General features: G+C 50.7%; 3 protein-coding genes across 9 annotated transcripts; 1 reads left to right on the top strand and 2 right to left on the bottom strand.

Annotated features, from left to right (window-relative positions):
* Positions 1–1,959: 1,959 nt before the first annotated feature.
* Isg20l2 (interferon stimulated exonuclease gene 20 like 2) lies at positions 1,960–8,642 on the bottom strand. 4 transcript variants are annotated; one of them, XM_021249314.2, is made up of 4 exons: positions 8,499–8,642; positions 6,128–6,967; positions 3,088–3,288; positions 1,960–2,185 (listed from the first exon to the last, which is right to left on the bottom strand). In XM_021249314.2, exons 2-4 carry the CDS (start codon positions 6,854–6,856, stop codon positions 2,072–2,074), a joined length of 1,044 nt encoding a protein of 347 aa, XP_021104973.1. In that variant the 5' UTR covers positions 6,857–6,967; positions 8,499–8,642; the 3' UTR covers positions 1,960–2,071. The 4 variants fall into 4 exon arrangements, with proteins under 4 accessions (XP_021104973.1, XP_004871292.1, XP_012923490.1 ...); XM_004871235.4 differs by lacking the exon at positions 8,499–8,642 and adding an exon at positions 7,769–8,053 and having other exon boundaries at positions 6,128–7,032; XM_013068036.3 differs by lacking the exon at positions 8,499–8,642 and adding an exon at positions 7,769–8,053.
* On the top strand, positions 8,494–18,800 carry Mettl25b (methyltransferase like 25B). 4 transcript variants are annotated; one of them, XR_015448134.1, is made up of 10 exons: positions 8,494–8,664; positions 11,242–11,366; positions 11,523–11,715; positions 12,079–12,141; positions 12,466–12,603; positions 13,563–14,050; positions 15,162–15,346; positions 15,779–16,013; positions 17,231–17,339; positions 18,200–18,800. XR_015448134.1 is itself a non-coding variant. In XM_087203381.1 (8 exons), the coding sequence occupies exons 1-8, from the start codon at positions 8,554–8,556 to the stop codon at positions 15,898–15,900; spliced, it is 1,347 nt and encodes a 448-aa protein (XP_087059507.1). In that variant the 5' UTR covers positions 8,494–8,553; the 3' UTR covers positions 15,901–16,280. The 4 variants fall into 4 exon arrangements, 2 of the variants coding, with proteins under 2 accessions (XP_087059507.1, XP_004871294.1); XR_015448133.1 differs by lacking the exon at positions 18,200–18,800 and having other exon boundaries at positions 17,231–17,416; XM_087203381.1 differs by lacking the exons at positions 17,231–17,339; positions 18,200–18,800 and having other exon boundaries at positions 11,601–11,715; positions 15,779–16,280.
* On the bottom strand, positions 16,646–18,039 carry Mrpl24 (mitochondrial ribosomal protein L24). The gene is made up of 5 exons (XM_004871240.4): positions 17,857–18,039; positions 17,678–17,773; positions 17,374–17,477; positions 16,963–17,093; positions 16,646–16,868 (listed from the first exon to the last, which is right to left on the bottom strand). Exons 1-5 carry the CDS (start codon positions 18,037–18,039, stop codon positions 16,732–16,734), a joined length of 651 nt encoding a protein of 216 aa, XP_004871297.1. The 3' UTR covers positions 16,646–16,731.
* Positions 18,801–20,385: the final 1,585 nt, after the last annotated feature.

Here is a 20,385-nt window from a genome sequence, read left to right as displayed (position 1 = left end):
GGTAGCAAAAAAAAAAAAAAAGTTGAGAGGAAAGCCTTCCTGTGAGCCTGGCATAGTGATGCACACCTGCACTCTCAGCACTTGGGAGGCTGAAGAAGGTCCACTCAGCTGAGATTTCTCCATGTGTTCCCAGCTTTTGGATTATTCCTATTTAGACCTGTGTGAGGGCACCAGCAGCTCATCAACAGCTTTGGACATCACCGATGTTCGGCCTCACAGCTTCCTCAGGGCACTACAGCTGTCTGCAAGCGGATCCTGCATTGCAGGACACAAAACCAGGCTGTCCAGAGTCTGGCTTGGTGGGAGGAATTCCCCTCCACGGTAGCCATGACTCTGCCTGAAACCAGACCAGCTTCTCAAGAGACCCACGTTCTGGAGTACATGTTAAGTCTTTCAAGAGCGCATGTAGGCCAGGTGTGGTGGTACATGGCTGTAATCCCAGCACTCAGGAGACAGAGGCAGGAGGATCTCGGTGACACCAGCCTGGACTAGTGAGTTCAAGTCCAGCCTGAACTACATAGTGAGACCTTGTCTCAAAAAACAAACAAAAGAAGAGTGCCTGCAGGGTGTGGTGGCACACACCTGTCATCCCAGCTACTTGGGAGGCTGAGAGCAGAGGTGTGAGGCCAGCCTGGGCAACTCAGCAGGGCTGTCTCAAAATCAAATAAAAATGAAACAGAACGCGGAGGGTAATCCTGGACACAAGGTCAGGCCTACGATTCAGCTCCCCAAGATGGTGGCATTGCCACCAAGGAAGAGCTGGCAGCACCAAGCACCCTTCCTCCCTCCTGGCCCCTGTTCCCACGGGCTCTCACTCTGTCCTGGCCACATGCCCTATGTGAGCATGTCACAAAGCTTGGGGTGCCTGTCATTTTTAGGTGAGCTTGCTGTTTTGTGGCGGGGACCAGAACAAGGCACATGTAACTTGTCACACAAAGGTTTGGCCAGTGGTTTTCAATGACTTTCAGCAAATAAGGGGCCATTAGTGGCACCTAGAGGCCCGGGAGCCCCTTTACAGAAGTGTAAAGTCCTTGAAAACCTTGTGGCCCTGCTTCATGTGAAGTCAAAAAGGAACCTTCGCACAAGTATTTTGTTATAAAAATTTATCAAAACAATCATGTTTTTATGAGACTTGATTTAGCAAGGTAAAAGATGACTTAAAAAATTAAAACAATGTAAAATTTTTTAGCCCACCAGGCAGAACCTAAATTAAATAAATCCTCTGCTACTCTAGGTGAGCTTTTGTGGATCGGGAAAGTTGATTTTCCCAGCTGTACTCTTACCTTGGTGCCATGCAACCCTAGGAACTGAGCTGCCCTCCAGATGGCTCAAGAGCCAGAGCCACATCCTGGCAGGCCAGGTGCCGGCTCTGCGCCCAAAGCAGGGCCTGTGACACAGAACAGGACCAATGTTCAGGGTCCAACTGGGACACTGGGGGGTGGGGGTGCTGGGGAGCCAACCCAGGGCCTCACATTTGTGAGGCAGGTGCTCACCCAGCCCTACAACACTTGTGAAAGCAAAAAGCTCCTGTCAGTTACTTGAGAAGTATGGGGCGGGGATTTAGCTCAGTGGTGCCACTGCCTGCCTTGAAAACACAAGGTCTCCAGTTCGATCCCCAGTACCAGAAAAAAAAAAAAAAATTACTTGAGAAGTAAAAGCATAAGACCTATTTGGTGATGTGTGCCCGAGGTCCAGGCTACTCTGGAGGCTGAGGCAGGACTGGCTGGGCCCAGGCAGTCAAGGCCACACCAGGCAACACAGCCTCCCACTGGAAGAGACAAAGGGCCACTGAGTTATAAGGCAGATGGGAACTACATTTCCCAGGATGCCCTGCGCTTGGCCTGCAGGAGCACCCCGGGCTGTGGTTAGCACCATTTGTGAGGTAAACAGTCCAGGGCTGGGGTCGACACAAAGACGTCTCCTTCTAAGGGACCCGTAACCAGACACAGAACACAAGAGTGAGGTGAGATTGCAAAGGCTATTGAGTGGGGTGAAGCCTCTCCCCCAACAATGCCAGCTCCCCAGGCCGCTGCCTATTCTCCTGGGTGCTGTGTCTGCCGCCCCACAGCTGCTAGTTTTTCGGGGGATTCTGGGCCAGGTGATGTTCCCACTCAACTTCAACCAACTTGTACAGCTCCATGGTGGCCTGGGCATCTTCCACAGAGGAGTGTCCGCTTTTTCCAGCCTAAACAGGGAGGAAGAGAAAAGCATGAGCCCACAAGCTTTCCCCTCCCAACTGACACTGCTCCCATCACCCCAGTACCCTAGGGCTCCTGCGTCAGTGGTAGGCTGCTCTACCCCTCACCGAACCCAGGGCTGACGCCCCAGTCCTTGCTCCCACCTGCGCCATCTCCTTCTGCGACAGCATGTGTATGCCCTCAGCGCTGCAGAGACGAGCACACCAGACCAAACGCAGGACTCTCAAGGCCTCTCCGGCCCTAGTTCCTCAGCTGCTCTCTACATGGCATGGCTCTACAGGCACTACCTCTCTGAACACAGAGCATGTGAAATGCCTGACCAGTCCTTCCAGCCACTCTGTAGGTGGTCTTTAGGCTATAGCTACTACCTGCTTTCCTTCCTTTTTAAAAAAATTTTTTTGACTGCTACGCAAGTGCAAGGACCCGAGTTCGATCCCTGGTACCAAAAAAATAAAAATTTAAAAAATAAATAAATAAATAAATAAAAAAGTTTTTGAGACAGGATCTTGCTATATATCTCAGGCTGGTCTTGAGCTCACTACATAGCCCAGGCTGGCCTCGAACGTGCAATGATCCTCCTGCCTCAGCCTCCTAAGTGCTGGGAATACAGGCATGTGCCACCATGCCTGGCTTTCCTTCTTTCCACTTTGGGCTTATTTTTCTTTTCCAAAGTAGCACTCAGAATGTTCTGTGAGGAAGAGTAAAGCCATCATTACCCCTCCGCGAAGATGGAAACTCCTGGGCACCTTGGTCCAAAGCTGTCTCCAGCAGAGGACCCATGTGGAGCTTTTCAGCCAGAGGACTCCTGGGTCAGAGCCTAGCCTGGAGAGGCAGCAGGAAGAACCCACGTGCCATGGAGTGTGTGGGGTGACAGTCGAGGAGTGGCTACCTGGATGTCCCGGCCCAGCAGCTTCTTGGTGAGAGTCTTGAGAGACATGGTGGCATTCTCCGGGCAGCTGGCCTTGCGGTTGAGGAGAGGGATCTGGGAGGTGTCTCTGGTGAGGGGCTTGGGGTGAAAGTACTGCAGGGCTTTGAAGTCGTTGTGGATGGCATGTCCCACCACGACCTTCCCGGAGAGGATCTTCAAGATCTGGAAAGGTGGGGAGGAGATGAGAAGCAACAGCCACACGTGGATTCCTGCATCCTGCAGGCAACATGGCCATTGGCTGCTGGTTTCTCTTCACTGAAGGCCTGCCTGCCTCACCCTTGAAATGCCCTTTCCAACAAGGCTGCCTTCTGATATCTTCCCCTTCCCCAGGTAGAAGTTGATAATTTCCATGTGCAACCTTATTACTTGGACCTCCAATGACAATAGCTCGCCTTCTTTTTATTTTTTGTGGTGTTGGGGAAATTAAACCCAAGGAGCACTGAGCTACACCTCCAGACTTTTTTTTTTGGTACCAGGGATCAAACTCAGGCCCTTGTGCTTGCAGGGCACAAGGCAGAACCACTGAGCTAGATCTCCGGCCCCAGGCTTTTAAAATTTTGCGAGAGGGCCAGGTGTGGCGGCATATGCCTGCGCCACAATGCCCAGCTGCTCTTTACCTTTTTTTTTCTGTACCAGGGATCGAACTCAGGACCTTGCACTTGCAGGCGGTGGAACCACTGAGCTAAATCCCCAGCCCTCCATGCCCTTTACTTTCTTATTAATTTCTACCCTAATGATGGATTAATTTTCCTTTTGTCCTAAATCTAACTTGCGTTTAAGATGGTGGTGTAACTGGCACACATGGGGGCACAGTCCTGTAATTCCAGTACTCAGGAAGCTGAGGCTGAAGCTGAAGGACTGTGAGTTCAAGGCCAGCCTGAGCTACAGTGAGCCCTTATCTAAAAAAACAAAAAAGATGCTCACATAGCTATCTAGTTTAGGTCTTTTTTGTTTCGTTTGTTTTGTTTTTCTGAGACAGGCTCTTACTATTTAGTTCAAGCTAGCATGAACTCTATGTAGCCCAGGCTGGCCTTGAACTTGCAGTGATCCTCCTGCCTCAGCCTCCCAAATGCTGGTGTGCTCCACTACGCTCAACCAATAGTTCAGTTCTTTTTTTTTTTGTATCAGGGATCAAACTCAGGACCTTACACTTGCCAGGCAGGCCCTGTGCCACTGAGCTACATCCTGAGCTCCTTTTTTTTCCTTTTCTTTTTGCTAGTTCAGTTCTGACTTGCAACTTTAAGCCCTTTATCTCACCATGTTGGCCTTAGACATGTGCCTGGAACTCATGAGATCAAAGATGGATGGGCTCCAGGGAGGTAGCAGAACCCAGGTGAAATGCACCTGGATGTGTGGTTACTTTGGGGGAACAGAGCCTATGGTTTTCACGACTCACAGGACTCCACATAGAAGACCAAGTCACATAAAGACTTAAGCTCAGAGGGGCCTTACGCTAGTCTTGGAGCCAAACAGCATCTCACTGTTTCAGCATCTTGATGAGTGAGGACTACCAGTGAGTTCAAAGAACACACCATAGGCTCCAAAGGCTATTCCCCACATGGTGTTCCCAAAAGGCTGTGCACAAAGTGACACCCTGCATGGCCTCCCATCAGGATGCCTGGGAAGAGGCCAATCATGTGGACATGCCCACTTCACAACCCCCCAGGCCCTGGGCAAGGGCCTCATGATGCAAACTGGCTGCACTCGTCAGCCTGTGTGCAGCTGCTCCTGACTGACCTGGAGTTACTACGCCAACACCTTGATTTCATGACTCAAATGTGCCTCGAGCCATCTTCTGCCTCTCCCAAGCCTTTGTTGTCACCCTGTGCTCAGGATGTCCTTCTACTTGTGTCTAATAACCAGCTGCTTGGCCTCTCACCAAGGCCTGTCCTGGCCTAGGAGCAGTTACTGAAACACAGAATGTCTAACTGTGACATGGACCAAGGGCGCCCTCTGGTGGACCCCCAGGGCCAGCTGGCTCTCCTCTTCCTCCCTTGGTCTTTTAGAGCCTACCTGCCTTTCTTGTTTATTTGTTATGCTTCCAAAATCCAGAGGAGGGCCAGAATGAATAGGTCAGCTCATAACGAGACAAGAACCCCGACGCATCAGTCCCGTGTCTTTTATGTCCCTCACCACAGGTACACACCATGCTTCAGCTCTGTCAACTTTCTCACCTCTTCTACTACTTGTCCCAGCCTACTTTCTGTTTGAGAAGCCCTCTCTACCTCTCTTCTCAGTCCTAGGCTCCCATTCTATAAGGCAGTGATGGCGAACCTTTTCATTGCTTTCAATGATACAAACAGCCTGGTGTGGCACGCACATCACAGACTAACCACCACTGCTATAAGACATTTCCATATCAAGACCTTTCCTAACCCGCATGCCTGTGTTCTTCCAGGTTCATCACTGGCTGTTGTTTCTCTATACATAACTTCTAGTCCCCAGATCAATCTCACTAAATCCTAAAATTCTTTTTTTTTTTTTTGAGACAGGGTCTCACTATGTAGTTCAGGCTGGCCTCAAAATTGCAGTGATCCTCCTGCCTCAGCTTCCTGAGTGCTGAGATTACAGTCATGCACCACCACACCCAGTGGTAAATAAGTTTTGACTAGTGAAATTTGTTTTACCACTGAACTGTACTTTCACCATTTTTTGAGAAAAGGTCTTGTGTATCCCAGGGTAGCCTTGAACTCAAAATCCTCCTGCCTCAGGCTCTTTGAATGTTGAGATTACAGGTGCAAAACGCCCTGATATGCACTTTCACCACTCTTTACCCAAACAAGTGCCCTTAATCATCTGATATTCTTGGTAAGCACTTGCCTGGTAAGTGTGAGGCCCTGAGTTAGATTCTCAGTACCAGAAAAAGAAAGAAAAGAAAAATCATCAGATATTCTACTCCCCCACAATCCTTTGACACCGTCCCAGGATGACACCCTCTGCTGGAAAAGGTCTCTTGGTCCAGCCCACTGTCACTGTCATCCTCACGCCCTGGGCTCCTCACCTGGCTCCGCGCAGTCTTGAATGGTGTGGCTTTCAGCATGTGGTGCTTGCGGATGCCACTCCACCGGGTCCGGTAGTCCACGATAGGGCAGGGGGGCAGGACGTACTCGTCATAAAGCACATCCCCGTCATAGTTGATGATGCTGCAGCGAGCCAAGGAGCTGACGTGGCCCTTGGGACCCGTGCCCACCATCTCACAGTCTATCGCCACCATCTTCCCTGGCTTCTGGGACGCTCCAGAGCGTACGCTGTCTGAGTGCGCCTGGGGGGCATTCTGTGCAGCACTCTTCTGAGGGGGCTTCTTCTGAAGGGGCTTCTTCTGGGAGCGGGCTGGGGGGCTCTTAATCTTGGGAAGGTCACTCTGGAACTCCCCCAGCAAATCTACTTTACCCACAACAGAATCAGTCTTCTTGGAAGGGGCAGGGGTCAGCCAAGACACCGCAGCTTTCTTGTCCAGGGACTGCTCTGAGCCGTCGCTAGAGGCAGCTGTCTTCTTTCTTTGGGGAGGGTGGATCTTCCCAGTGCCGTCCACTCTTGGAGTTTCCCCTTTCTTTGTAGGTTCTGAGTGTGGCTTAGGTACTTTACTAGGACGCTGGTTCTTTTTGTTCAAAAATCCTCTCTGTTCCAAGAACCGTCGCCTCCTGACAAAATTTCGATGCTTGGCATTTCCTTCTAATGATTTTTTGGGAGGACATTCCGCAAAATCCAGATTCAAGAGTAAAGCAGACATGAGGGCAGCAAACAGTGGGAATGCAGGTGGGAAGAATGGCTCACAGATGACAGGATAAGGTTCTCATTCTCTGCTGAGTCCCTTCTACCATGTGGAGGTCTGTAGAAAACCCTGAGGAGGAAAGTGATCTCGGTAACTGTACCCACAGGCCTGGGGGAAAATGAGATGAACCAATTCTGTAGGATTTAAAGCAAGAAAGACATCAGAACAACCTGCCAGATAGACAGGGAAATGAAATGATGGAATGCATACAGGGATAAAACAAAATTTGGACTTTAGTGAAGCCCCACAGTTCACCATATGGACTTAGGAAAGTCATTCTCCTTTCTGGGCCTCAGTATCAATTTTAAAATGAAGGAGCTGGGGCAGGAGATATAGTTCAGTAGGAGCGTGTGTTTAGCATGAGTGAGGACCTAGGTTTCATCACCAATAACAAAAAAAAAAAGAGAGAAAGAAAAGGAGCCAGGTGTGGGTTCACATGCTGTAATTCCAGCACTCTAGGAAGCTGAGGCAGAAGAATCACAAGTTCAAAGTCAGCCCAGTAAGACCCTGTCTCAAAAAAGAAAAAAAGGGGGTGGTGGTGAGGAGGTAGGATGGGCGAAGGCCTTGGGTTCAATCTCCAGCACTGCCCCTCAAAATTCGAGGGCGGTGTGAGGGTTGGTGGATCCACTGAGTCCCATTCTCCTAATGTCAGGAAGCCAGTAGGGGTGAGCTGGCATCCACCTACGAGGGAACGTCCCAGTGTGATCCAAAGCAGTGAAGGGTAAGGCACGGATGGCATCCGCAGGCGGTCCCAAGAACGGGACACCAATCCAGGCGCCCCTGTCGCTCGACTCCGCGAGATTTGTGGGGGCAACGGCCACATGCTACTCACCCAAGTCCTCCCAAGCAAGAACCTTTGACAACACCTACCAGAGGCGCGAAGTGAGGGGGATCGGAAGTCGAGGTAGCCCACTCGCAAGCACACTCTGGACGGCCCTCGCGGTGGGGACCGTCCCCACTACGAACGGAAGCGTCCTGAGGCGGATGCGGAAACCGGGGCACGCCGACGGGCACCGGGACGGCAGGAGCGCGGGTGGGACCGTGCGGGGGGGCCGGTGCGCGCGCGCGCCCGAAGCGCCCCCACTTCCGGCAGCGAGACCAAGGACTCAGAGTGTGCGAGGACCGGCGGCGGCGGAGGCGGCGGGCGCGGCGGGGGCGGCGGGGGGGCGGCGGGGGTGGGGGCGGGGGCGGGATGCGCTCCCCGGCCCCTCTAGCCCCGTGGAGGTACAACTCGAAGGTGGGGTAGGCCGTGAGAAGCCGGAACTGCGGAGCGCGGAGCCGGCCCCACTTCCGGCAGAGGAGGGCCGTGGGGAGGAAGAGGCGGAGCGGAGCCTGGCCCGCCCTGTCACGACCCGCGCCGCCGCACGTCTCTGTGACGTCACTGCGTTGTCACTCTGCCCACCCCCCCCCCCCACCCCCCAACTCGGACGCCGGCACTGGCCGGCTGTAGACGATGCGGCTGGTGACCTCAAGCTAGGCGGCAGGCGCGCCAGCTATAGTATTTTCAGCCCGGGTATGGTTTCCTGGAAAGGCAGCATCAGGGGCCGGGCTCAGAACTCTTCCTGTCCGGCTGGCGGTCCCAGTCCCGCGCGACATTTACCTTGGATCCCAGCCCACCGCGTCCTCGCTCCCCGCGCCGCCGGCCGGACCTCGGGATGCCAGGCGTCTCCGCTCGGGGCCTCTCCCTCGAGGAGCGGAGGCAGCTAGCTGTGAACCTCACCCGCGTCCTGGCACTGTACCGGTCCATCCTGGACGCCTACATCATCGTGAGGCCACAGGGTCGTGGGCGGGCTGCTTCCGGCTGGGTGGTTGTCTGGGTGGCCGTGACAGGGAATTTACCTTTGGTCTTTCTTCTGAGTTGTAAGTCATTCCAGAAGAAAGGTTAAAACGGGGGTGATTCTCTCCCTTTTACTCCTACTAGGATGTTTTCTACCCTTCTCAGAACCCAGGGTACTAAAAGCATGGATTTTTGTGTGTGTTTGGTTTATTGGGTTTTTTGAGACAGCGTCTCGCTATACAGTCCAGCCTGGTCTTGAACTCACTATGCAACCCAGGCTGGCCTCGAACTCACGGCGATCCACCTGCTTCAGCTTTTCGAATGCTGGGTTACAGGCATGTGCCTCGACGCCTGGACAAAACATTGAGTTTTGAGCCGTGCGGCAGTTAACATCAAACTCTCCTAGGACTAAATGAGTTGTTCAGGAAAACACGTGTTCATGCATACCAGCTCGTTTTGTTTTATTGTGGACAGTCCGGCTATAGAATCAGAGTGGGCCTAGAATCTTGCCTCCTCAACTGTGTCAATATTAGGAGTTTTCCCCCTCTTCTTTCCAATCCCTGGTTTCAGCTATAAAACAGATCCCTATCTGAAGGATCATTGCTAATAATAAATGAGATATTTATAAATGGCTGAATTATTTCGACTAAAATATTCAGATCCCAAACCCAGAACCCATTCTTTTTTTTCCTTTGGTACCAGGGATCGAACTTGGGTCCTTAACGTTTGCAACCAGAACCCATTCTTGATTCAGCTCTTTCATTCATCCACAGTCCAATCCTTCAAGTCCCCTTGGCTTTACCTTCATACTAGGCCACAGATTCATTCATCTTCCTCTCCACTGCTACCTCCATGGGCCAAGCCTGAACTGTTCTGTTTACTAATGCCTGTCCATAACCAGCATTTCTCTGAGCAGCCAGACTGAAATCTTTCCAGCGTGAATCTTACAACCTTATCACGACACACCTTTGCTTCCTAGGACCTTTGATGAAAGGCCAACTCCTTACTATATTACTTTACATAGCCCTGCATAATGAGAGCTCTGCCACTTCTTCATCCACCTCAAATTTCATTTTCTTTTTTTTTGGGTACCGGGGATTGAACTCGGGACCTTGCACTTGCAAGGCAGGCAGCGGAACCACTGAGATAAATCCCTGGCTCAAATTTCATTTTCACTCCACTATATTCACACTGGCCTGATTTCTGTCCCACAAATATGGCAGGCGTCTGGGTCTTTGCATTTATTGATCTCCCTGGAATACTCTTCCTCCACTTCATGGCAATAGAGCAGATTCCCTAAGAGCACGGATTTGGATAAAATAGGTTTCACATCCCAGCTCTTCTGTTTTTTTAATTGGGCAGGTTATTCAGTTGTCTTAGTTTCATCTGTAAAATGGGGCTAAAAATAGAACCTACCTCATAAGAGTTGTTTATTAAGTGCATTCATACATGTCAGATGTTTACAACAGTGCCTGGCATAGAAAGCATTGTGTATTTGGTATTGCTTGTATTTTGTGTGTGTGTGTGTAACTGAGGACTGAACTAAGGGCTTTCATGCTAAGCTACATCCCTAGCCTTTTTTGTCTTATTTATAATTTTTATTTTTATTAGTACATGTTGGCAGTGCATAATGACTATATTCATGGGGAGTTGGTTCATGCACATATCTTAATTCTTTTTACTCCATCCCTCCCTCTCCTTCCATCTCTTGGTCTTCTTCCCATTTACAAAAGAGCTCCCTTTTTGTTTCCTATTATCTATCTTTTATTTTGTACATTGGGTGTCTCAGACTGACCTTTAACTCACTGTGTAGCCCAGGCTGGCCTCAAACTTGAAGCGATCCTCCTGCCTCAGCCTCCTGAGTGCCGTGACTACAAGTGTGCACCACCATACCTGGCTCCCTTTTTCCTTTTTTTTCTCCATATTATTTATTTTTTCTCCCTTTTTCTTTTATTTTCTATTTCTCACTTGTTTTTGTATTACCTTTATTTAATTCTATAAATATCCTTCTAGTTCCTAATAGGATTTTTATCTCACTTCTCTCTCCTCCTCATCTCCTATAGTTTAGGTTTAGGTCAGTCTGAACTGCATAGTGAGTCCCTGTCTCAAAAATACATATATACATATATGCATGTGTGTATGTCACATAAAATGGCAGGTTACAAAATGGTAATGTGTTAAGGATGCATGTGTGAAGAAGAGAGCATCCCTACCTAAGAAATTCAGCGGAAGCCAGGTGCACACACGGAGTCTCAGCTGCTGCAGAGGCTAGGGTAGGACTATCTGAGTTTGAGTCAACCTGGGCACACGTAGACCCCATCTCCCCCCAAAAGAGTGGAGAGAACTGACAGGAATAAGTGGGGACATTGTTACAGTGTAAGACATCTGGAATGCAGTCTAGACTCTGAGAAGGGGAGTTCAGCCCCCTGGAAGATGTGGAGAGGGAGTGGGCTTGAGAGAGCTGCTCCAGGAGGCGGGGGTGCCTGCAGAGTGGATGGGTGGGCAGGGCAGAGTGGTCCTGGGAGCAGGTGGCATCCTGCTGACTGTGTCTCCATTTCTGGTGCAGGAATTTTTCACAGACAACCTGTGGGGCACGCTCCCTTGCTCGTGGCAGGAAGCACTGGATGGACTGGAGCCACCTGAGCTAGCTACACAGCTGCTGGGGATGCCTGGAGAAGGGGAGGTGGTCAGGTATGGGCTGGAGGGGCCCTGTGCTAGGGAGCTTGAGGCACCAGGCTCCGCAGAGGCTCTGCTCAGGGTTGCCCAAGGTCTTCTGGCCCCATTAGGAACTGGGGAACTCGAGACATGAGGGGACTACTCACTGCAGCACAGGCTGACTTTTCTCAGGTACAGGTCAGTGTGGCCACTCACCCTACTGGCCCTAAAGTCCACAGCCTGTGCCCTGACTTTTACCCGGACACCCAGCTTTCAGACCCCCTCTGAATTCCTGGAGAACCCCAGCCAGAGCTCCAGACTGACAGCTCCCTTCCGGAAACATGTCAGGCCCAAGAAGCAGCATGAGATCCGAAGGCTGGGCGAGGTGAGGAGACGCTGGAGTATGAGCAGTGGCTGGGAGCCCAGGGCTGGGGGTGCGGCTAGAAAAATGCCCTGGAAGCTTCTCAGTGACACACTGATCCTACCTCCTGTTGGGTGGCTTCTTCTTCCTTCTGCTAGATTGGCTGGTGACTGTAAATCACTCATTCCCAGTCTCACATCTCCAGGGTCTTGTTCTGTGGGGGAGACTGAGTCACTAACCTGAGTGGCCTGAAGGGGGTGGGGCACCCACGCACATCCTCCACTCTGGTTTCCAGACCTCCGTGTCTCCTGGCTCCTATGCCCATCTCCCTCTGCTGTCTTTGGTTCTTCTACCCTCACTGTGGATGTTTGCTCCCTCCTCTTTCAGTTGGTGAAGAAGCTGAGTAACCTCACTGGCTGCACTCAGGTTGTGGACGTGGGCTCGGGCCAGGTGAGCCAGACCCCTAACACGCTGTCCTTTTTTTTTTTGGTACCTGGGATCGAACTCGGGTCCTTGCGCTTGCGCAGCAGGCAGCGAAACCACTGAGCTAAATCCCTGGCCCTACGCTGTCCTTTTGAGCCATGAGGATAAACAACCAGAAGGCAGGTATGAGGCCTCAGGCCTACAGAGGCAGGCGCTGAGGAGCGGTGGAAATGGGCCGGGCAGCACTCCTGTTTCATGGGCCCTGGGACCAGGTGTCCAGGCATTGATAGGATGGGTAACATGGACAGCACCCTGAATGGGGACGACCCTGTCCTCCTCTCATGACTTCAGGGCCATCTTTCCCGCTTCATGTCCCTGGGGCTGGGGCTGATGGTGAAAAGCATCGAAGGGAATCAGAGGCTGGTGGAGCGAGCACAGCACCTGGACTGGGAGCTCCTGCAGGCTCTGGAGAAGAAAAGGAACCCCCAGGTAGGCCAGTCCCCTGAAGAAGCAGTGCCTGCTTGCTGAGTTCCCGCTCTCCTGTTTCTCAGCCTCAGATGGTACAGTCCCAGTGTCTGCTACTTCTTCCCTAAGATCCCCGTTCCCTAAAGCGCTCCCACATCTCAGAGGCACTTTGGAGTTACAGAATGCTTTCCACGCCAATGCGTTCTGTTCACAATAGCCTGTGAAGTGGCCCGGCTGGGCACAGCAGTACAAGCCTGTAATCCCAGCACGCAAAAGGCTGAGACAGGAGGATCGCTGCAAGTTCAAGGCCAGCCTGGACTACATAGGGAGACCCTGTCTCAAAAAATAAAAACAAGGGCCGGGGATTTAGCTCAGTGGTTCTGCCGCCTGCCTTGCAAGGAAAAGGTCCAGAGTTCAATCCCCTGTACCAAAAAAAATTAAATAAATAAAATAAAAACAAGATAATCAATATTGTGGGGAGTGCTGGGGATTGAACGAGCAAATGCTGTACCGCTGACTGAGCTCCATCCCCAGCCCTCAGCCAAGCATTAGACACATTATCCAACAAGAAAACTTGGGGTTGGGGTATAGCTCAGTGTAGCACTTGCCCAGCCATGAGGCTCTGGGTTTGACCCCCAGCACGGCCCAAAATAATAACAGTGGAAAAAAATAAGAATAAAAAAGAAAATCTGGGGCCCGGGATTTAGCTCAGTGGTGCCACCACCTGCCTGGCAAGTTCAAGGTCCTGAGTTTGATCCTGGTGTACCGAAAAAAAGAAAACTGGGTCTGAGACATGAAAAGATGTACAAAGTCAGCAATGGTGGACCAAGTTTATCCCATCTCCTGACTGTGGTCCAGCAGCTCTCTATGGTGCCCCAGCCTCTCTACCTGTTCCTCCTGGAGAAGTAACAGAGTGTAGGTCCCTTCCTATAGCTGAGGTGGCCAAGGACAGACTTTCTGTTTGTCCTTTCCTGCCTCCACAGGTGGCCCCAGGGGGCCCTCGCCACTGCCCCCACCACGTGGCTCGGTGGGTTGAGCCCACGGCCCTGTGTGAGGAACTTCTGCTTCCCCTGGAGAAGCCACAACAGGATGGTGGTGCCCGCTTGCTGCTGACAGGCCTCCACGCCTGTGGGGACCTGAGTGTCTCCTTGCTGAGGCACTTCTGCTGCTGTCCTGAGGTGGCAGCCCTGGCCTCTGTGGGCTGCTGCTACATGAAGCTCAGCGAGCCTGGCGGCTACCCGCTGAGTCAATGGGTGGCCGGGCTGCCTGGCTGTGAGCTGCCCTACAGGCTCCGGGAAGGGGCCTGCCATGCCCTGGAGGACTATGCTGAGCGGCTGCAAAGAGCTGGCCCCAGCCTCCGAACCCACTGCTACCGTGCGGCACTGGAGACCGTCATCCGCCATGTGCGACCCGAGCTTCGTCGCCCCAGCGTGCAGGGGATCCCCAGGGTCCATGAGCTCCAGATTGAAGAGTGAGGTTGGGGGGGCGTTGCCCCTGGAGACCTGACTCCCTGCCACCCACTTTAGTTTTTCCAGAGAAAATCTGCCTAGAGGAGTGATGGTCGGACTCCTGACTGGGGCAAGCTGCCCAGATGTCTTGGGAAGTTGTCCTTAGCCAGGTGCAGTGGCACACACCTACGATCTAACTCAGTTACTCAGGAGGCTGCCTGGAGAACTTAAGTGAGACCCTGACTGAAAAGGGACTGGGAAGGTAGCTCAATTTGAGGCTCCGGGTTCATCCCCAGCACTGCAACCAAAAAAAAAAAAAAAAAAAAAAAAAAAAGTCCTTACCGTATCAGGAGACTGTGAAAGAAACATGATTGTTCTGTTTGCAATGCTGGGACTGGGACTCAGACCCAGGGCTTCACGCATGCTAGGCAAGTACCCTACAACTGAGCTATACTCCATTTTAAATGGTAATAATGTGGCCAAATAACTGGACAAAACTTTACTGAAAATAAATTTTTTGATTAATTTGCCATTAAACAGTTTACAGCCAGAGAAACCCTTAATGTATTTTAGGCCAGGCACTGGGGTGCATGCCTATAGTCCCAGCTATTTGGAAGCTGAGGTAGAAGGATCATTTGAGCTCAAGAGTTTGGGGTCATGATGAACAACATCACCTCTTTTGTTGTTGTTTTGTTTTGTTTCAGGAATGAGGATTGAACTCAGAGCCTTGTCCTGAGTTTATCCGCAGCCCTTTTTTATTTTTTGAGACAAGGTCTTCCCAAATTGCCCAGGCTGGTCTTGAATTTGTGATTCTTCTGCCTTAGCCTCCTAGGTAGCTAGGATTACAAGTGTGGGCCACCACATCATGAGACCCTGACTCAAAAAAATACAATTTAGCTGCATGTGGTGCCACACATCTATAATTCCAGCACTCTGGGGGCAGAGGCAGGATTACCACAAGTTCAAGGCCAGCCTGAAATATACAGTGTGACCCTGTCTCAAGCAAACAAAAAAAGTTGTGTATTAGGGTAGCAAATCAAGCAAAGTTGGAGTCAAAATACGGACAGGCAAAGTTAAAAGTGGGAGGTGGAGGTTCCTAAAACCCTACTAAGTGCCCTCTGGCTGACCCTGCAGATACGTGCAGCGGGGCCTACAGCGAGTCGGGCTGGACCCCCAGCTGCCACTGAACCTGGCTGCCCTGCGGGGTCACCAGGCCCAGGAGAACCGGGTAGTGGCCTTCTTCAGCCTGGCCCTCCTGCTCGCCCCACTGGTGGAGACGCTGATTCTGCTGGACCGGCTGCTCTACCTCCAAGAGCAAGGTGAGGGGGGCTGCGCTTTGGCATTCCTTCTGCTGCCCTCAGCCTCACACCCACCAGAGCCCAGTCATCACCTCCTGGGGTGGGGGTTCCTTCGGGAATGCAGATTCCGACCACATCAGCCTCTGCTGGTGCCTCCCTCAGGTGTTGTAACCAAGTGTTCCAGGCACAGAGAACTTGAAGGGCTTGAGGACAGCCTCAAGTTGGTGCCTCAGACACCCCAGTTCCTCCTGAGGAGTCTGCCTGGGGAGGGCTGCTGTGCCTGCAGGCTGGCAGGAAGTCCTGAGCGAGTCTGGCCTGTGTGTCCCCTCCTGATAAGCCCCACCTTTTTTTTTTTTTTTTTGGTACCGGGGATCGAACTTGGGTCCTTGCGCTTGCACAGCAGGCAGCGAAACCATTGAGCTCAATCCCTGGCCAGCCCTACCTTTCTTCCAGGCTTCCATGCTGAGCTCCTACCCATCTTCAGCCCTGAGCTGTCCCCCAGAAACCTGGTCCTGGTGGCCACCAAGATGCCCCTGGGTCCAGCCTTACGTGCTCTGGAGACTGAAGAGAGCTGACACTGCTCGAAGAAGACATCAAAGACCCCATCCGAAACCATCAGGAGCCAGAGGGGCGGAGTGCACCTCCCACCCAGAAAGCAGCACCCTGCATCCTCCCTCGGATCCTTCAAGTTAATACTCTCTCCTGCCATGTGTTTTGTTTGTTTTTGGTACCAGGGATCGAACTTGGGTCCTCGCACTTCTGAGGCAGGCAGCAGAACCATTGAGCTAAATCCCCAGCCCTCTGCCATGTTTTGTTTTGGTACCCGGGATTGAACTCAGGTCCTTGTGCTTGCAAGGCAGGCGGCAGAACCATTGAGCCAAATCCCCGGCCCCTCTGCCATGTGTTTTGTAATACTGCGTGACGTTTTTAATTTATTAAAACCCAAAAGACTTTATTTTCCATCTGTTTCTCTTTTTTTGGTACCAGGGATTGAACTCGGGACCTTGTGCTTTCGAGGCAGGCGCTGGAACTGCTGAGCTAAATCCCTGGCCCTCCCAACTGTTTCTAAGAAGTAGACAGGACAGGTGCACACCTGCCCTGCAGAGTACCACTGCTTGATGCCCTGTCCAGCTGGTGGCATAGGTGGCACCTTCTGTTGCTCAGAGAGTCTCCATGGAGGGAACTGTTGTCCCTTTAGTTTCTATTCCATCCCCAGGAAGGCTGCCTTCCAGACTGTGCTACCATGAGGAAAGCAGCTCCTCCTCAGGCCCTGGAGTGGCACACTAGGCTGGGGTGTCACTAGCAGACAGGATGCACCCGGGAGGACTCATGGTACTTTATTAGTATCCAAGAAACAGGCACCTCAGCCTTCACAGCTCAGACAAGGGAGAGCTACTATCCCAGGCTCAATACCAGTAGACTTTCTTGTATCTCCTGGTCTCCTGGATTCCCATCGCCTCCATCACCTCTTCCTCCAGTGTCTTCAGGCGAGGCACGTACGTCCTTTCCAGGGCATCTTCCACGGATGTGTCTTTGGGGCCATCTGTTGAAGTGGAGGAGAGAGACAGCCAGGACTATTTTCCTTTCCTCTCACTCCAGCCACCCCCACCCTTTTCCTGCTTCTCACATAGCCTCACCAATCCACGTTTCAGGGATGATGCCATCAGCTCTAGGAAATTCGGGTTTGGGGATAATTCTTCCTGATCTTGCAGAGATTCGAACCCGCTCTCCTGCCTCAGTGAATCTCCACTCAATCTCAGTGGGTTTCCTGGTAGATACGGAGTAAGCCTGACCTAGGATCCAGGACCTGCTATCACATCCCATCCCAAAGTGGGGTAGTGGTTAAAAGCACTTAAGTCACCCACCACCTTATTTCTCTACCTTTGTATTGGCGGTGCTCGTCAGGAGTCATGCACAGGAGATGGACCCCTCAATTTCCAGAGCAACCAACCCACCATTCCACTGGATGAATGGGCTGCCCACCAGTCTGTGGTCAAACCGTCAAGGACCCAAGGTGAGAAGCCCGCTCCATAGTCCCAGGTGCTTGCCTGTCCACAGGATCCACAAGTTTAACCTGGTTGTGCAGCAAGGGGGCTTCACTAGGAATCATGGTTCCCCGAGAATCCTTGGTCCTGCCCACATAGCGGAAATGCTGTCCGAGAGAGGGGCTATCAGAAAACAAGGTGTGAAGGGGGCCTGCCCTTGAATGCCCACCACATTCAGTCCAAGCTGAAAAGCAGGAGGCTCGCTCCTACAACCACCCTAAGCCAGTTTCCTGCCACCTTGTGCTGCTCTTAATGGACAGCAACACTGGACAGGCTTCCTGGGCGTCCTCGTCCACTCTTCACTTACTGTGTTCAGCCCCTCCAGGACTACCCAATTTCGCTCCCGGATGACTTGAACTACTTTGCCCTGCTTCCCAGCATCTTTGCCTTCCAGGATCTCCACCTGTGAGAGGACGTGAGGGTCAGGGAAGAGGATCTTTTCCTGGAGCCTCCCCATCACTCTGTCCTCTTGTCTGAAGCTCTCACCATGTCCCCACAGAACAGGTGCCAGTCTTCATCAGAGATGGGCTCCACAAGTACTGGGCGCCGCCTGATCCACGGGCGGTTCTTCCTCTTTTCTGACAGGGAGCCTGGGCGGCTCATTCCATAGCGGTGGTAGGGAGGCAGCGTGACCTTAGATGCCAAGGCCAGCAGGGCAGAGAGACGCATAGCTGGAGGCTGTGAGAAATCTCACCAGTGAGACTCAGGAAGCTTCCTTGTCGGCTCTGGGGGAGAGAGAAGCAAGGGAAGGAACTTTTTTTCCTGTATTACTGGGAATCAAATACATGGCCTTGCACTGACCTACATCCTTGGCCTTTTTGTGTTTAAGACAGGGTCTCACCAAGCTGCTCGGGCTGGCCTTCAACTTGTGATCACCTACCTAGCCTCCTGGACAGCTGGGATTCCAGGTGTTTGCCACCATACCTGGCAAGAACATTTTTAACCTCTTACCAGTCTAGTTATTTAAATACAGGATGACCAAAAATTGCATATTTTTTGTTAATAATATAACAGGAAAAAAAAAGATAACAAGAAATATAAAAAACACTTTTATCAAATGTGTTCAATACAAGAATGGACTGGCTGACACGTCTTAGAAACACCACACCCCATCAGGGATCGCACATGAGGCACAACAGCGAGTATCCTACAGATTCTTTCCTCTTTAAATTTGAAACTAGATTGATTGTGCCTCTGATGTTGTAGTAGTAAACATAGTGTGGTTCTTGTTTCAAAAAAATTCCTTAAGCCCTGGTGTGGAGGTGGGACACTGCCAAGGGTTCTGGAGTGTCCAGTGACCCTTTGGTACAGGCAATGCCGCCGTGCCAGTGCTGCTCTCGTGCACAGTGCCGCTCTTCACAAGGTGCAGTCAGTTCCATCCTGGTGTTTGTTGTCGGTAACCGGTCACTTGTTTTTTAATCACCTTTATTTTGGTGGCAGATGTTGCTTGATGGAGCTTGTTACTCTATGTTTTGGGAAGGTAAGCGGGTCCATATTTTTTCTTTGCCTTGAAATGAATGAATTAGGAAGACTGTATTTACTTCTGCTTACTGTTTTAAGTACATGTTTAATGAGATAAACTATAAAATACCTGGTTTTGTGTACTATATGTACATTTGGTTTTTAAATAGCCTTTCCAAAGAAATGAGGGCATGATTATTGTACAATACTGTGACTGATATAGTTTGATGTACAGAGCAGAACGTGTTCTTCAGGATAAAAATATTTAATGGCACTTGTTCTTGTATTTTGATCTTTTGTTTCTAAAATACTCCAACACCTTACAAAGTGCTAAGTAGGTGATAGTGACCCAACTGGTTGCTAAGTGAGTATTTGTTTAAATCTATACAGTTTCAAGTGTTTACTTATACAAAGAGTCTACATATTTTCAAATAATTTAAAATGCTTTATATTATTTGGCTAGAAACTTTAATAAATGAGTTTTTAAAAAATAAAGATTTTTGCTTTCTGAAAAAAAAAGAATGGACTGGCTGAAATGACACCTGCCCGAGGGACACTCAGGAGAGTCCGTGTGTAAACATGCTGCCTGAGTGACACTGGGGGTAAACTGTCAAGTGGTTAAAGCACTCTGTGTCACAGTGGGCCTCATCTCTTTGAACCCCCCAAGATTATATTATTTTCACTTTACACATGAGGAACAGGCTAAGCCATGCCTACATCACAACACTTTAATGTGGGGGAATCAGCATTTAAATTTACATGTATCTGACCTCAAAGTCTGAAATATTCATTGAGTTTAGGGGCCATGGTATCTCTCCTCTCACTCCTGAATCCAGCAGATCCCAGTAGAATCTGGGACGTAGTAGGTACTTGAGAAAGTTATTAAATGAGTGTACAGTGGGATAGCAAGGAAACAGGCAATGGAACAAAAACACTGGCATGGGGTCCAGAGACAGGCGGTCATAGGGCAAAATGAAGAGAGATAGCAAAGATTAAAAACAAGTTAAAATGTTCCTATTCCACAGACAGGAAATAAGCACTCCTCCCTATGCTTCTTTTTGGTACCGGGGATCAAACTCAGGTCCTTAGGCTTTCGAGGCAGGCGGTGGAACCACTGAGCTAAATCCCTGGCCCCCTATGCTTCTTTTTTAAGGGAAAAGGACCTAGAACTAAACTCTAAGGTTATTATGTCCTAAATTTCCCAATTAAGTATATGTTGTAAGCCTCCCAAATTTTGGAAAATGGACTAAATTAATGGGTAGTAAAAGAACTGGCAAAGATAAAATTGGCTTCAGTTTACTGAGAACTTATTACCTGCCAGAACTTATTAATGCCTTTCTGGCCAGGTGTGGTGACACACACCTGCAATCCCAGCACTCTGGAGGCTGAGGCAGGAGGATCTCTACAAGTTTGAGGCCAGCCTGGGCTACATAGTGAGTTCAAACCAACCTGAATTATGTGGCAAGACCCTGTCTTAAAAAAAAAAAAAAAAGATCCCCGGTACCAAAACATAATAATAAAATAAATGCAGGGCCAGGGATACAGGTCAGTGGC

The sequence above is a fragment of the Heterocephalus glaber genome, unplaced genomic scaffold, assembly GCF_053883595.1.
Source record: "Heterocephalus glaber isolate CG9 unplaced genomic scaffold, H.glaber_assembly_v1.0 deba00001795, whole genome shotgun sequence".
Lineage (NCBI taxonomy): Eukaryota > Metazoa > Chordata > Mammalia > Rodentia > Bathyergidae > Heterocephalus > Heterocephalus glaber.
This window is presented reverse-complemented; position numbering and strand designations above follow the sequence as displayed.